The 15,717-nt window shown below is 46.1% G+C and overlaps 1 protein-coding gene across 3 annotated transcripts in view; it reads right to left on the reverse strand.

Annotated features, from left to right (window-relative positions):
• PSD (pleckstrin and Sec7 domain containing) overlaps positions 1-15,717 on the reverse strand; it is a 747,912-nt gene that overhangs the window by 489,376 nt on the left and 242,819 nt on the right. For all 3 annotated transcript variants that reach the window (XM_063961403.1, XM_063961401.1, XM_063961402.1), the window contains one exon: positions 4,776-5,253. In XM_063961403.1, coding sequence (XP_063817473.1) covers positions 4,776-5,253 — 478 coding nt within the window. The remainder of the gene's footprint in view (positions 1-4,775; positions 5,254-15,717) is intronic.

Consider the following 15,717-nt stretch of genomic DNA (forward strand, 5'->3'; position numbering starts at 1 on the left):
CGATCAGGGCCTCCTCATTCCAGTTTAACTCTGAAGACAACGTGCGAAACTGAATAATATATTGACTGACAGGACGTAAACCTTGACGTAGACGGAGAATCTCCAAGGATGCTGAGGTGGTCCTGCCTGGTTCGTCAAAGATTCTCCGGAAGGAAGATACGAACTCTTTGTAATTAGAGAGGATAGGATCACCTCTCTCCCATAATGGTGATGCCCACTCCAGAGCCTGACCGGAGAGGAGGGCAATAATATATGCAACCTTAGAACGAGCTGATGGGAAACTGGCGGACATCAGTTCGAACTGGATCTCGCATTGATTCAGGAATCCTCTGCAAAGTTTTGGAGTTCCGTCAAACTTATTAGGAGAGGGTAACTGCAAGCGGGACGTAGGCAGCATCACAGGAGAAGCTGTAGTGGTAACTGGGACAACCGGAGTTGGAATCTGGACTTGAGACGTTTTAATAGCTGTATGAAGAGTCTCTAAACGGTCTGCCATAGTTTGCATAAACTGCACTATTTGTGTCTGTATAGACTCCTGGTTTTCCAGACGGGAAAGGATATCTGACGTAGCACCGCCTCCTGCGAATTGGTCACTTGACGGATCCATGTGGCCAGTGCTTACTGTCAGGTCCGGGTGTTTTTGTGAATCCGTTAACCCGGAACCAACCACAGGTGTAGGTGCTGGGCTATGAAGAAAGCAGGGAGGACGAAGAAAGTTCCGATTCATATATTTATTCAAAATAACAATTCAGTAAAGAGTTAACTGACAAGTTGTTAATCATCATATTATACTGAAGTATTGCAGGAATAATATGCAAGAGAAAACTCAAAAATACATAAAAGAAATGTTCATGGAAACATATGCAAAACAAGCTGATGAATAAATGTTGGATTGTCCAAATATAAACGAGCTTTGATGCTGAACTGCAGAATATGATTAACTGGATAATGCAGACATGAAGAGATAACTGTAAGGATTTGCAATGGAGTTTTGAGAGTTAACTGAGAGACTGTGAAGAATTATCCTTGTTATGACAACATAGCAAATATAAACAAGCTTTGATGCTGAACTGCAGAATGTTATTAACTGGATAATGCAGACATGAAGAGATAACTGTAAGGATTTGCAATGGAGTTTTGAGAGTTAACTGAGAGACTGAAGAATTATCCTTGTTATGACAACATAGCAAATATAAACAAGCTTAGATGCTGAACTGCAGATTGTGTTTAACTGGTTAATGCAGACATGGAGAATTAACTGTAAGAATTGGCAATGGAGCTTTGAGAGTTAACTGAGAGACTGTGATGAATTATCCTTGTAATGACAACATAGCAAATAAAAGTACTGAATTGGGTTACTTGCGGGTTCCGGAGATCACTGTGAAACTGTAGTAGAAGACAAGGTGATGAATGGGTTAAATGCAGAGTTGAACAAACGAACAGCTGAGAGAAACGGAATCCTCCAGACTTTGAATGATAGGCAGACTGACAAGGTAACCTCATGCAGGACACTGGGAATCCAACTATTTCCAATAGGAGTGCAATTAACTGACAGCACAGCAGAGAGCCGGTGGATCTTTCAGCAGTGAAGGCTGCAGACGGACCTCTGGGAACGGAGGCGATATCTGGACCACGGGAATCACACAGGAATGCACGGAGAGAGCTCAGAGCTAGAGCACAGCTTTGATACAACAAAGCACTGGCCCAGAGTAACATAATCCCAGCCTACTTAAAGGCAGCACAAGCACGGGATTGGCCTACACCTGCCCACAGGTGCCTTCACAAGTGCTCTGTATTAGCTATTTGGTCTCCAACATGGCCACCTCCTATACAGCAGACACACCGCAGTGCCCTAGGCCATTTGGTCCCCGCACTCACAGTTCCCAGACTCTGCACTACCTGTGCCATTGATCACGCCGTGTCCCCACACGGGCGCACAGCACCGCGAGCAACCGCACTGGCAACGGATGAACCCCAGAACCCGCAGAGGTAAGAGACCGGTTCGTGACAAGCTGCGCTTAAAAAATATAGGGGTGTGGCTTCATGGGGAAGGGTAGTGGCCACAGACCTCCGTTTTGTACATTACAGCAGACAGAGTCCCCCCTTTTACACATTACGGCAGGCAGAGTCCCCACTTTTACACATTAGGCAGGCAGAGTCCCTCCTTTTACACATTAGGCAGGCTGAGTCCCCCTTTTTTACACATTATAGCAGCAGAGCCCCTATTTTTTACACATTAGGCAGTCAGAGTCCCCCTTTTTTACACATTAAGCATGCAGAGTCTCCTTTTTACATATTACAGCAACAGAGCCCCCCTTTTTTTTTTTTTACACATTATGGCAGGCAGTCCCCTTTTTTACACATTATGACAGGCAGTACCCCTTTTTTACACATTATGGCAGGCAGTCCCCCTTCTTTTTACAAAATTATGGCTGGCTGTCCCCCTTTGTTTACACATTACGGCAGGCAGTCCCCCTTTTTTTTTTTTACACATTATGGCAGGCAGTCCCCCATTTTTATAGATTATGACAGGCAGTCCCCCTTTTTTTATAGATTATGACAGGCAGTCCCCCTTTTTTATAGACTATGACAGGCACTCCCCCTTTTTTATATAGTATGATAGACAGTCCCCCTTTTTTTTACAAAATTACGGCAGGCAGTCCCCCTTTTTTTGCACATTATGGCAGGCAGTCCACCATTTTTTTACACATTACGGCAGGCAGTCCACCATTTTTATAGATTATGACAGGCAGTCCCCCTTTTTTTTATAGATTATGACAAGCAGCCCCCTTTTTTATATATTATGACAGGCAGTCCCCCTTTTTTATATAATATGACAGGCAGTCCCTCTTTTTTTTATAGATTATGACAGGAGGGAGGGGAGAGAGAGAGACAGGGGGAGAGAGAGAGTTATACTCACCTGCAATGAGCTAGCATGCGTCTCATCTGTCCTGTACCTGCCCAACGCTATGCTCTGCCGGCTTCTGTTCCCAAATCGAGGCGCCGGGGGGGGGGGGGGGGAAGGGGGCCGCGGCACTGGAAGCACACGCTCTTCTTTCTGCAGGACAGACGTGGATGCGGGGCATGATGAGGGAGTGAGTGGGTTTGGCTTCGGCTGCCCACTCGTCTCACACTAACAAGAGCTACGACCGGAGAGAGGGACCAGGGAGTCCCCCTCCGTGGTCCCCCTCTCCGGCAGTAGCTCTTGTTAGACACTCTGTCCATGCTGCAGGACATGGATGCGGTGGGGAGACTTTCAGCAGCCGGCTTCTGTTCCCCTACTGGAGGCGCCGTGGTGGGTGGTGTGGGGGGCACGGGAAGCACACTCTCTCCATGCAGGAAGGTTGCGGAGCCTGCGGACAGGCAGCGCTTGTGTCATGTAGCGGTAACTACATGATGTGCGCCGTGAAGGAGCTGGGTGAACCTCGCCGCAGGAAGCGCTCAGCTAGCGGCAGAGGGTTTGGAACTTCCTTCCATCTTAGACAGTAGCGGCCCTGCGGGTTGTGCCGGCGGTCCTGCGCCCACAGTGAACATGCGCTGTGTGCCAGGCACCACTGGCACACACCTAGTTACGGCCCTGCATGAACATGTGCAGAGAGAGTTAGATTTGGGTGGGGTGTGTTCAAACTGAAATCTAAATTGCTGTGTATATATAAAGCTGTCTAACATTTGTGGGCTACATGCAAAAGCAGCCATTATATACCCTGTAATTGTGTTAAATTGTGCAGACTCATACACAAGGCCTGATTCAGAAGTGGCTGGTGGAGGCATTTCTGCTGCTTCCTTGGATTTAACAGCAATACACTAATATGGTAATGCAGCAGGAGGCATCTGATATAATACACCATCTACTTGCATTAGTAATCCATGCTGCGTCCTAGGACTTGTAACATCTTCGGCCGGCTGCATGACCCATGGGGTCACACAGCCGGCCACCACAGCTCCTAAAAAGAGAATAGGACATGTGTTTTCTGCTGGAGATCCGTACCACGCCACTCTCTGATCCTGGCCGTGCTCCATTTTGGGAAATTGAGGTCATCTCCACCCCCAAACTGCTGCAGCGGTACTACGTCCTACGCAGTGCCAGATTAAGGTCCACATGGGCCTAGAACTGAAATTGCTGAAGGGCCTATTGTGTGATGTCACAGGGGTGTGACCAGTGCTGCGGCAGAGTGACTAGTGATGTCGGGGTATGACCTGTGCTTTGGGGCGCCATCCAGGTTTGTATGTCAGCATGTGCTCCTCTATATCCACAGGTGCCTATATCTGACTGGAGCATGAAGGGTCCAAAGGGGGAATGTAGTGTACAGTATTAGCAGTAGGGGCTCATGTTTAGGTGTGTGGTCAGTCTCCAGAGGGGGTGTGGCAAGATGCAACAAATGCTTGGTTAACAATTAGAGAGTGCATGGTCTGGGCCCCTTGATAAATATATATAGCAAATACTGCTGGTGCATGCATGATAATGTACCGGATTTATAACAGCAATGCACTGTAGAGAATACACCATAGTCCTGTATAGTATAAGGTAACAAATGTATAATGTATAATTCAGCTACACAATTTGGAACCTGATCCCTAGAGGAAGAGGTGATCCCCTGTACTCCTGCAGGCCAGTCCAACCCTACAAAAAGTAACATATTCTGTGGCTGCCAATGATAATAACCACCATAAGTAACAAGGGGAAAAAACAGTGCAACTAATTTGTGGCAGTCAGAATAGACTGAACTGATATATTTAATTGGTTACTTTAACTATATTGCAGACACACCTCTTACCTTTTGAAATCTCCCATCTTTGTTGATACGAACACTTCATCTTCATCCTCCTCAACATTGTTATCAGACATATTAGTGGGAAAGCCAGCAGTCTCTGGGACAACCGGGGTGTCTTGTGGTTCCTGTTTCTCCGTGCTGGTGTCCGTGATGCTTCTGTTGCTCTCGCTGTCCTTTTGACTGCCAATAGCAGAATCCAAACCTTCATTTTCGGCCAGAATATCATCTATGTTAGTTTCCCGGTAGCACCTTAGTGGCACAGAGTCCAGGTCTGTCTCAGAGTATTTAATAGTTCTGCGGATAATGCCCGTCTCACAGACATGTGGCATCTGATCAGCTGAAGATGTTGTCTCTATTTCAACCTCCACGTGGCAAAGACTATGCTCAGAAACCTCATTTTCCGCAGGGATGTGCCTGTTCCTCAAACTATTACTGCTAACGGGTGAATATGGAGGTGACGAAGTTTCAAATATCTGTAAATCTGAAAATGAAGCACTTTATATAGTTATTAATTTAACTACTATATCTTTGCAATAATGCACAAAACTGCTGTATTTTATTAAATGTTATTCTAATAATATGCAACTCCTAAAGTACAAACAAATGCAATTAATTTAAGCTGTTATTTTTTGCTTTTATTGTTTTGCGTTTAATTGCTTTTAGTGCTTTAGCTAATTCAGACTATTTACCAAATAAAGCTGCAGTATGCAAAAAACAAAAGTATACAATAAAATACAATGATTTAGGCAGTGGCGGTTCTTGCCACGGGCAAGCAGGAGTTTTGCCCGGGGCGCCACCTTCCGGAGGGCGCTGGCGCCATCCGGAGGGCGCCGCACCGTGGCAAGATCCGCCACTGCTGCCCGCTGTGTCCCCCGTCCGCCTCCGCTGCCGTCTCCGTCCTCGGCGCCTCCTGTGAAGGGAACTAGACGCTATGCGTCTAGTTTCCCTTCGTGGAGAGTAACTGCTGAGCGGTGCGCGATGACGTCATCGCGCACCGCACAGCAAAGGTCCTCTCCACGAAGGGAACTAGACGCATAGCGTCTAGTTTCTCTTCGTGGAGAGGACCTTTTGCTGTGCGGTGCGCGATGACGTCATCGCGCACCGCTCAGCATTCAAGCGGCGCTTTCAATGTACAGGGGGCGTGACTCACCACGCCCCCTGTATTAGGCCACGCCCATTTCCTGCCCGGGGCGCTCTGCGCCCTTGAACCGGCCCTGGATTTAGGCAAAGGCAGTTGCTATAATTCAGATAGCATTTATAGGTTTATATTCATTTTAATTAACTTAATTTGTTAAATTTGAGTGCACACAAACGCCTGCTTTTTTAGTCATTTAAACGGGATCGGTATGTGGTACCGCCGCAGGGAATGCCGAATGTCAGTATACCGACAACATCGGCATCCCATGCAGCAGAGTGCCAGCAGGGGGGCGAGCGCAACAAAGCCCCTTGCGGACTCAGTGGCGCGCTTTGCTCGCCACAGGTTCTTTTCTCCCTCTATGGGTGTTGTGGACACCCACAGCGGGGGAATCACCTACCTCGCTGGTATTCCGGCGGTGGTATAGTACCTCCATCGGGATCCTGGCGTGGGCATTTAGACAGCCGGGATCCCGATAGGCGGTATGTTAACCGCATGCTATTTAAACAGTTGAAAAATTCTAAAGCAACTTAAGAAGAAACCAATTTTAATTTTTTTACTCAAATAATTATTGGTAGGAAAATTTAGGTGGTTTCAGAGAGTATGTATTGCCAAATTCCCCACAAAAGACTTTAAATTGCATTTAAAAGTGGTTGAATGCTCAATTTTTTTTTTTACATGCTATCCCAAATATTGAGATGCAGTTGTTGGGAAAATTAATTAGCACATTGATGGGCAAATGGAGGTTGTTGTTATTATTATTATTATTATTTCTAAGTTATTTATATAGTGTTTACATACTAGGCAGCACCTTACATAGACTAGTTATCCACATCAGTCCATGCAGAATGGAGCTTTACGATCTATGGCCTAATTCAGTCTCAGTAGCAGATTCTGCTAAATATCAAAATGCTACTGAAAAATTCTCATGCTGGTGGCCGCTCAGCACAGGGCAAGGCCATCCAGGATCAGCATAGCAATTAGATCGTGATTGCAGCAACTAGGGTCAGCCTGGCTATGAAGGCAGGCGCACCGCCGACATGTTTTTCCCCGCAGCGGCTGCGTGTGAGCTCACACAGCTGCGACTAAAACGGTCACCCTTACGTTGCATGGACACCCCCCACCATTCTGTGTTGCCGTCCCTTCTACACCCACCCCGGTCAATCACAGTGTGATTTCATCCTTCAGGGATGCGATTACCCTGTGAAAGTCCATGCACACGCTTTGCGGCCGCAGCACATGCTCAACAGTTTGAAAATCGCCCGATTTTTTGACTATTGCAACTGATGCTGAATTAGGCCTCTGTATTCCCTATCACATGCCGGAAATCAAGTTGCCTGAAGCAGCTGTACTTGTCCTATACTGTCATCAACTGTAAGTTGCTGTTTTCCTGTTTGATTATTTATGTACTCTGTAATTGGGCGCTGCGGAACCCTTGTGGCGCCATCTGTATAAAGGATAATAATAATAATAATAATAATAATAATAATAATAATGTTTCCATGTGCTAGCAAAATACACATTACACATTACACTACAACCAAACAAACAAATAAATAAAGTCTAGTCAGGTGTGCCCAGCTCCATATATCTCACCAGCTACAATAAAGAACATTATCAAACTTTTTTGACAATATGAATAAAATAAGACACCTGTGACCAAATTGTACACACTGAACATAGATTTGGCAGTAAAATTTTTGGGATTCCGGATGATCGGTCAGCTTATTGATAGGTCAACTTGCATTAGGTCAACATGTACAAAAGCCATTTGTTTTGTTTTGTTTTTTCATCATTTACCATCCACGTGGACTACGATTAGGAACACTAGTCTAGGGGCAGATGTATTAAGCCCTGAGAAGTGGTAAAGCAGTGATAAAGCAGTAATAAGTGGAAGGTGATATCACACCAGCCAATCAGCTCCTGTCAATTTACATATTGGAGCTGATTGGCTGGTGCGTTATCACCTTGCACTTATCACTTCTTCATGCTTTATACATCTGCTGTAGTAACCTTGCCCAAACCATGGGGGTAATTCAGACCTGATCGTAGCAGCAAATTTGTTAGCAGTTGGGCAAAAACATGTGCACTGCAGGTGTGGCAGAGGGAGTTAGATTTGGGTGGGTTATTTTGTTTCTGTGCAGGGTAAATACTGGCTGCTTTATTTTTACACTGCAATTTAGATTTCAGTTTGAACACACCCCACCCAAATCTAACTCTCTCTGCACATGTTAGATCTGACCCCCCTGCAGTGGTTTTGCCCAACTGCTAACAGATTTGGTGCTACGATTAGGTCTGAATTCCCCCCCCCCCCCCCCCCCCATCCACACACACACACACACACTTCATGTCTCGAGGGGATGCAGTACACTAATTGGGGTCATATGTGGTTTAACATAGAAAATGACACCCAAAAAACAAAAAAAAAATGTCAACCTTTTATGTGTTGACCATTTCCATGTTGACATTTTGGCTGTGTCAACCTTTTATACCGGTCAGGCTTTTCAAGTGTCTACCTTTTACATGTCGACCTAGTGCATATCGACCTATTGACTGTTGACCTGATTCTTTTTGACCCAATGTTTGTAACACATCACGTTTTTAGGTTACAGCAGTGTGTTCTTTGTTTTACTTTTTTTTAAATTATTTTACCAATGTCAACTAACTGAAAGCAGGGATAATACTGGGAAACCCTTACATATGATAACAAAATTAATGTTTAGACACATATATATAAATAGTAAAATAATCCCCACAAAGGTGGAAGGCTAAATTTGGAAAATATACTACAGTACTTAGTTATTTTCTGTGCTTATAAGTAACGTGGCCCTATCCTCATACTGTGCCCCACTTCCAGGGCTGTAACTAGGTGTGTGCGGAGGGGGCACTGCAGATAGCGCTGCAGGGTAGGGGGCACTGTTGGCGCACTTGTCAATTATCTGTTTTAATTACTTTCACTTGCAGCTCCCCCCTTTTTGAAGCCCAACATCTCCTGACTGCCCCTGTCTCCTACCCTGACCCCTTCTGCCACTAATACCTATATACAACTTTCATGAACTCAACGTGAGATTTCTCTGTTAATCAGTAACACTGTCTTTTATTACATTTCAAGATACTGACATACCCGGGATTCAAACCCATTGCCTGTGGCATTGAGTCAGACAATCTATTCATTAAGCGATCTGCCCTTGCGTAGAAAGCTAGAGAATTCTAAGTTAGAGAATCTAACTATTTGAAGCTTACCTTGTGCTTTGTGTAAAAAAATATCAGCATTGCAGCTGAGCAGATCTATGCAGTGTGTGGCTGCAAGGGATTGGATGTGTGGCTGCAAACTACAGTACATAGATCTGCTCAATTACAATGCTGATTATTATTATTATTATTATTATTATCATCTCCAATTCTCTCTTTGGCACAGGGCACCAAACAGTCTAACTAAGGCTCTGCCCAATTCATATTATGTAACATTATAATGCCCTGCAGGTCCTTTTATACCATATTACAATGAGCAATACATAAGCAAAGTCATATATTTGTAGGCTCCATGGCAAAAGTTGTAAGGGCCCCTATTTACCATCCAATGTTAAAAATGTGTATAACACATGTAACTGTGACAGGGAAGGTGGGCCCCTCTCAGCTCTGGACCCCATAGCAGTTGCACTATCTGCACCTATGGTAGCTATGCCCTTGCTTGCATATCATAGTAACATGCAAGGATGTTTAAACACAGAAATCCTCTTGTCATTAGCAAGCAAATGCCACTGGAGCAAACTGGATCCTATTTTTTCTGTCTGTTGCTTTGAAAGATTCAAATCCCAAAATAATTTAGCTCACTTAAGTGTGGCTCAGCTGACGCTTGCTCTCAGTTAGACAGGTAGAAGGAATCGGGAGTTCAGACCAGAGGCGGAACTACCGCCAGTGTAACCAGTGTGTTGCACTGGGGCCCGCCACTGTCCAGGGGCCCAAAGCATGTAATGAGTCAAACTGACTCATTACATGCCGCTGTGTGCTGCGGGCAACCGCTGCCCGCAGCACACAGCCGCCCGGACAGGAGAGGAGAGCAGCGCAGGCAGCGGACACGGGGGGGGAGGAGGAGGAGGGAGGTGGAGGAGGGAGCCGCAGCAGCGCTGTGTTATAGGTTGAGGGCCGGCGCTGCTGCTGCTGCCCCTCTCACTGGCGCACGCGTACCCAGAAACCCCCCTGATTAACGTAAACGTTTTTTTTCTGATCGCGGGTCACGATCGTAGCTCTGCCCATTCGCAGCATTAGGCTCCGCCCACTCGTGGCATTTTACCCGCGATTCGCGGGCCTGTGGGGAGGGGATGTCATCATTCCAGGCAGGATCCCTAGTGCTGGAGAGAAGATTCAACGGGTTTCCTAGTCCTGCCAATAGCCATAAAATCAGGTGAATTAATCCATCAAAGCAGCAGTGTACACTTGTGTGTGTGTGTGGGGGTGGGGGTGGGGGTGGGGTGGGGGTGTAAAATAGGTCTGTGCATTATGGTATAGTTCAGTTATACACCCAGAATATGCACATGTGCACAGATGTTCATTATGCTCAAATCTGCCTATTTGTCCTAGAGCTTGTCACATGGGCCCTGAAACGTTGGTTATTTCATGACACCTCAATATACGATCAATTATTTGCAGGGGGCGCATGTTGTGGCTGGGGGGGGGGGGGGGACTGTCTGCCGTAATGTGTAAAAAGGCACGCTGTCTGCCGTAATGTGTATCAAGGGCACGCTGTCAGCCGTTATGTGTAAAAAGGGGACGCTGTCTGCCGTTATGTGTAAAAAAGGGGACGCTGTCTGCCGTTATGTGTAAAAAGGGGGACGCTGTCTGCCGTAATGTGTAAAAAGGCACGCTGTCTGCCGTTATGTGTAAAAAGGCACGCTGTCTGCCGTTATGTGTAAAAAGGGGACGCTGTCTGCCGTTATGTGTAAAAAAGGGGACGCTGTCTGCCGTTATGTGTAAAAAGGGGGACGCTGTCTGCCGTAATGTGTAAAAAGGCACGCTGTCTGCCGTTATGTGTAAATAGGCACTCTGTCTGCCGTTATGTGTAAAAAGGGCACGCTGTCTGCCGTTATGTGTAAAAAGGGGACTCTGTCTGCCGTTATGTGTAAAAAGGGGGACGCTGTCTGCCGTTATGTGTAAAAAGGGCATGCTGTCTGCCGTTATGTGTAAAAAGGGGGATGCTGTCTGCCGTTATGTGTAAAAAGGGGGACGCTGTCTGCCGTAATGTGTAAAAAGGGGAATCTGCCCGCCGTAAGGTGTAAAAGGGTCTCTACCTGGTGTAGTGGTGCTACTGTGCGGTGTAATTTGAATAATGGAGACTACTGTGCACCGTTTTATGAATTGGTATTATTTTGTGGCCACACCCCTTCCCCATGAAGCCACGCCTCTATGTATTTTTGCGCGCGCCTACGGCGCGCACTGCCCCTGTTTTGCATGCAGGGCTGGGGCTCCGATGCTGTTTCTTGCACACGGTGCTAAAATGTCTAGTTATGGCACTGTTGCTAGGTATCCATTTCTCTCTGGCCCTGAGCAGGTCCCCCTCACCAGATCCTCTCCAGGGGTGAGGGGGTGGACTTGGATGGGATGAGAGAGGGGAGGGGGGGCCCAAAGCATTTTGTCGCACCTGGGCCCACCGCTCGCTAGTTCCGCCACTGGTTCAGACCTGTGTGCCACGGGACTCATTGAGGATGGGAGATCTAAGTGATTGGTTCACGCCAGACCATTGTAAAGTCATACTATTCTTGTTACTCTTCATCCCTTGCATTAGACTTACATTGCACATTATACAGTACATATGCGCAGTGGGGCCGAGAGAGGGGGGGATAGGGTACAAATTACCCGGGCCCAGGTCTGATGGAGGGGCCCAGTGAGGGTCCAGTAGGGACCCGGGACCCCTCCCCCTACTCTGCTGTGTACTGGGCTGCAGTGTGGCCATGGAGGTGCTTAAAAAAAAAGTCAGTATTTTTTCCTAAGGGTACATGACCACACCTCCTGTTATTAGGCCACGCCCCTTGAAAAGTACCTGGGCCCAGCCCGGCTCTCGACTGCCCTGAATATGCGGTGCCCAACTTTGATGCTGTGACTTGACTGTAAAAACTGACAAATTGATACATGTGCAATGTTTTTGCTCCAGTTAAAATATTTCACAAAACAAAACACTGCACTCAAACTTGACACTGCAGCTTATTAGCTAAAACTATCTTCTAAAATAAACATTTAGATTTTGTTCAAATGAAGACAAATGATATTGATTAATACTCAGGGATGTACTGGGGCTACTAATTGTCCCTGGCAATTGTGACCGTGCGCGCACGTACACGGCGCATGGGACGTGCCGCGAGTCAGGGGTGTGTGGACTCATGACACGCCTCCACTTTCTTGGAGACACACGCTTCTGGTGGGGACGGCCAAACCAGAGAGCCAGAAACTGTAATGCATGCGGCCTTCCCAGCTCTCTGTGGGACCGGACCACCAAAGAATCAGCCCTTCTGACATAAGCCAAAAGTGCCAGATGGACAGTACGGCCCTGTTAATAGTCCAGCACTGAAAAGTAGTTCCGGGTGATCAAAGAACAAAGCAAAAAAAGATGTGCATTGTGTGATTGCTACCTCAGTGTAGCTTATCAAGAGCCCCTAACATTGATAAATATACACATTAAAAATAGATTGACACCTAGGAAAATAAAAAAACAAAAATCCACACGCAACCCAGCACCAACTGCGGTAAACGTAATTTTTTTTTTAAAAAAGCTTAGAAATCCCCAAAACACATGACATATTAAGGGGGGTCATTCCGAGTTGATCGTAGCTGTGCTAAATTTAGCACAGCTACTATCATCTTCCCTGACATGCGGGGGGACGCCTAGCACAGGGCTAGTCCGCCCCGCATGTCAGTCCGACCCCCCTCGCACAAATACAAAAGCATCGCACAGCGGCGATGCTTTTGTATTTGCGGAGTAACTCCCAGCCAGCGCAGCTCCTACGGCTGCCGGGAGTTAATCGTCGCTGCCCCTGGCCGGAGCGCCACGCAGCCGCCGCGGGCCCGCCCCCCCAATGGTCCGGCCACGCCTGCGTTAGCTGGACCACGCCGCTGACCAGCCCCCTCCCGCCCTGCGCCCGCCTCTGCCTTTCAATCAAGCAGAGGCGATCGCTACTGAACGATGGCCTCGGTGCATGCGCAATTCCGACCCGATTGCTGCTCTGCGATAAACTACAGCGCGGGATCGGGTCGGAATGACCCCCTAAGTTCCTTGCGCAATCCCCTGGGAGTAACTGCTTTTAGTCAATTAAGCCATTATGATTTTTTCTGTAGCAAGCATCGGTTTCTAACTTTCTATCTCCCCTTCTCTTAAGTGTTGGTGGAATATGGCAGAGTGGCATACATTTAAATTCAATCAATTTATGTCCCTTTTCAAAGAAATCTGGTCACTGTTTTTTTAATTAAGGACTGGTGTAGTGCAATCCTCTCTTTTAGCATTCTTACTGTCTTTCCAATGAAAATGGTATAAACAATATAATTTGTTTCACAAGTCATCTGGAATTTCCATTTTTACCATATTTCAAGTCTGCAGATCACGGAAAAGTGTCTCCCACTCCCATCATAGGTGGTCATTCCAAGTTGTTCACTTGTTGCCGATTTTCGCTATATTGCGATTAGTCGCTTACTGCGCATGCGCAAGGTTCGCAGAGCGCATGCGCTTAGTTATTTTACTCAAAAGTTAGGTATTTTACTCACGGCATAACGAGGATTTTTCATCGTTCTGGTGATGGTACTGTGATTGACAGGAAGTGGGTGTTTCTGGGCGGAAACTGTCCGTTTTCTGGGTGTGTGCGAAAAAACGCTGGTGTTTCTGGGAAAAACGCGGGAGTGTCTGAAGAAACGGGGGAGTGTCTGGGCGAACGCTGGGTGTGTTTGTGACGTCAAACCAGGAACGAAACTGACTGAACTGCTCGCAATGGCTGAGTAAGTCTGGAGCTACTCAGAAACTGCTAAGAAATTTCTATTCGCAATTCTGCTAATCTTTCGTTCGCAATTCTGCTATGCTAAGATACACTCCCAGAGGGCGGCGGCTTAGCATGTGCAATGCTGCTAAAAGCAGCTAGCGAGCGAACAACTCGGAATGAGGGCCATAATCTAGATATTTACAATTAGTCTCTATGGGACATTTTCTGCTCCAGGTTTTAATGTAAGACAATGTTTCATTTTTTTAGGACTGATATCTGAATACATAATTATATCTTTGATGTTTGAGATTCACTTGCAAAAACAATAAAGGGACATGTTTGGATAATATACTGATGGCTTAAAAATGTATTTCATGATAAGATTAGATAAAATTAAATAAGTGCTACAATAGAGGATAATGCTGGTAACAGTTTCACGTTCATTAAGCACCATGAGATAATTACTAATTAGTTGCAGACATTTTGTGATGGCTTTATTAACCTCCTGAACATTGCAGCCTCTAGCAATAAACTTACTGCCTACATCCTCCCATTCTGATGGAAGACCAATAAAACCTGATGTTATACGTGCCGCTCTGACCATCTTCTTGGCAGAAGCATGTGATTTTATTTTTTTACAGCTGGACAACCCCCTTTGCACATGTTGAATAACATATTACTGTATGAATAAATGACTGAGCGCACAATAGAAACTGTAGAGGGCAGTAACGGTACATCAAACTCATATGATGTGGAAACCTGTGGAACCTGTGGAAACCTTTAACCTAGTACACAAAAACATGCTCTAGTTTCTAACCATCAGATCAAACACAACATGCTGACAAACTATGACTTGCCAGCCACAATGTGTCATTATAGGTTTAGGGTTTTTGTGTGTTATTCAGATGTGGAAGCAAACTAAGAAAGCATGGAACTGATTAACCATATTGCACTGTAGGTGGGGCAAGGTTGACATGAGCAAGGTCAACATGGGTTTTTATTAGATTTTTTGGTGTCGTTTTCTGCCTAGATTGACCAGGAACCCCAATTAGTGCACTGTTTCTCCTCGCATGGCGAGTGATCGGGCAAGGTGCCTCGCTCCGCTACTGCTGCGCTTGGCACAGCTTACTATTCCCAATCGTAGTCCACATGGATCGTAAAGTATGGGAAAAAAAAAGAATTAAAACTCATGTCGACCTAGTAACTATGTCGACCTAGAAACCATGTTGACCTAATGCATGTCGACCAATAGTGGTCGACCTAATGCATGGCGACCTAAGTGTGGTCGACCTAGAGACCGGATACCGTCCGAAGTGTGCATCTCCATGGAAATGGGGGCGTGCCGCTAGTTCACAACCCCTGACTTGAGGCATGAGGCACGCCCCTGGTCGTTATGCCCGTGCGCCCCCCCCCCCCCCATGATGTGTGTGCGCGGCCTTCACAAATTGCCCGGGCCGATTCGGAGCCTATGTCTGTCCCTAGGCAGATGTAACATGTGCAGAGAGAGTTAGATTTGGGTGGGGTGTGTCCAAACTGAAATTTAAATTGCAGTGTAAAAATTAAGCTGACATTTGTGGGCTGTTCAAAGAAGATGTACGATTCCGCACCAGTCACTGGATTAAAAGTGATCATAAGAGAACCAATATTGACAGTAACAGGAAGCCCCCTGATGCTGTCGGGTTGGTGGTACACCCTGAGTCAGTAGATACAAATGGACTACAAAAGGGGGAAAAATAATAATAGTTTCAAATGGCAAAGATTAAAACACAACTTCTTAGTTATTAATATATATTGGTGGATATAAAAAGGACAAACAGTACATCTAGTAAAAACAGGTAGTCTGTGGTCCCTA

This window comes from Pseudophryne corroboree, chromosome 3 (genome assembly GCF_028390025.1).
Source record: "Pseudophryne corroboree isolate aPseCor3 chromosome 3, aPseCor3.hap2, whole genome shotgun sequence".
Lineage (NCBI taxonomy): Eukaryota > Metazoa > Chordata > Amphibia > Anura > Myobatrachidae > Pseudophryne > Pseudophryne corroboree.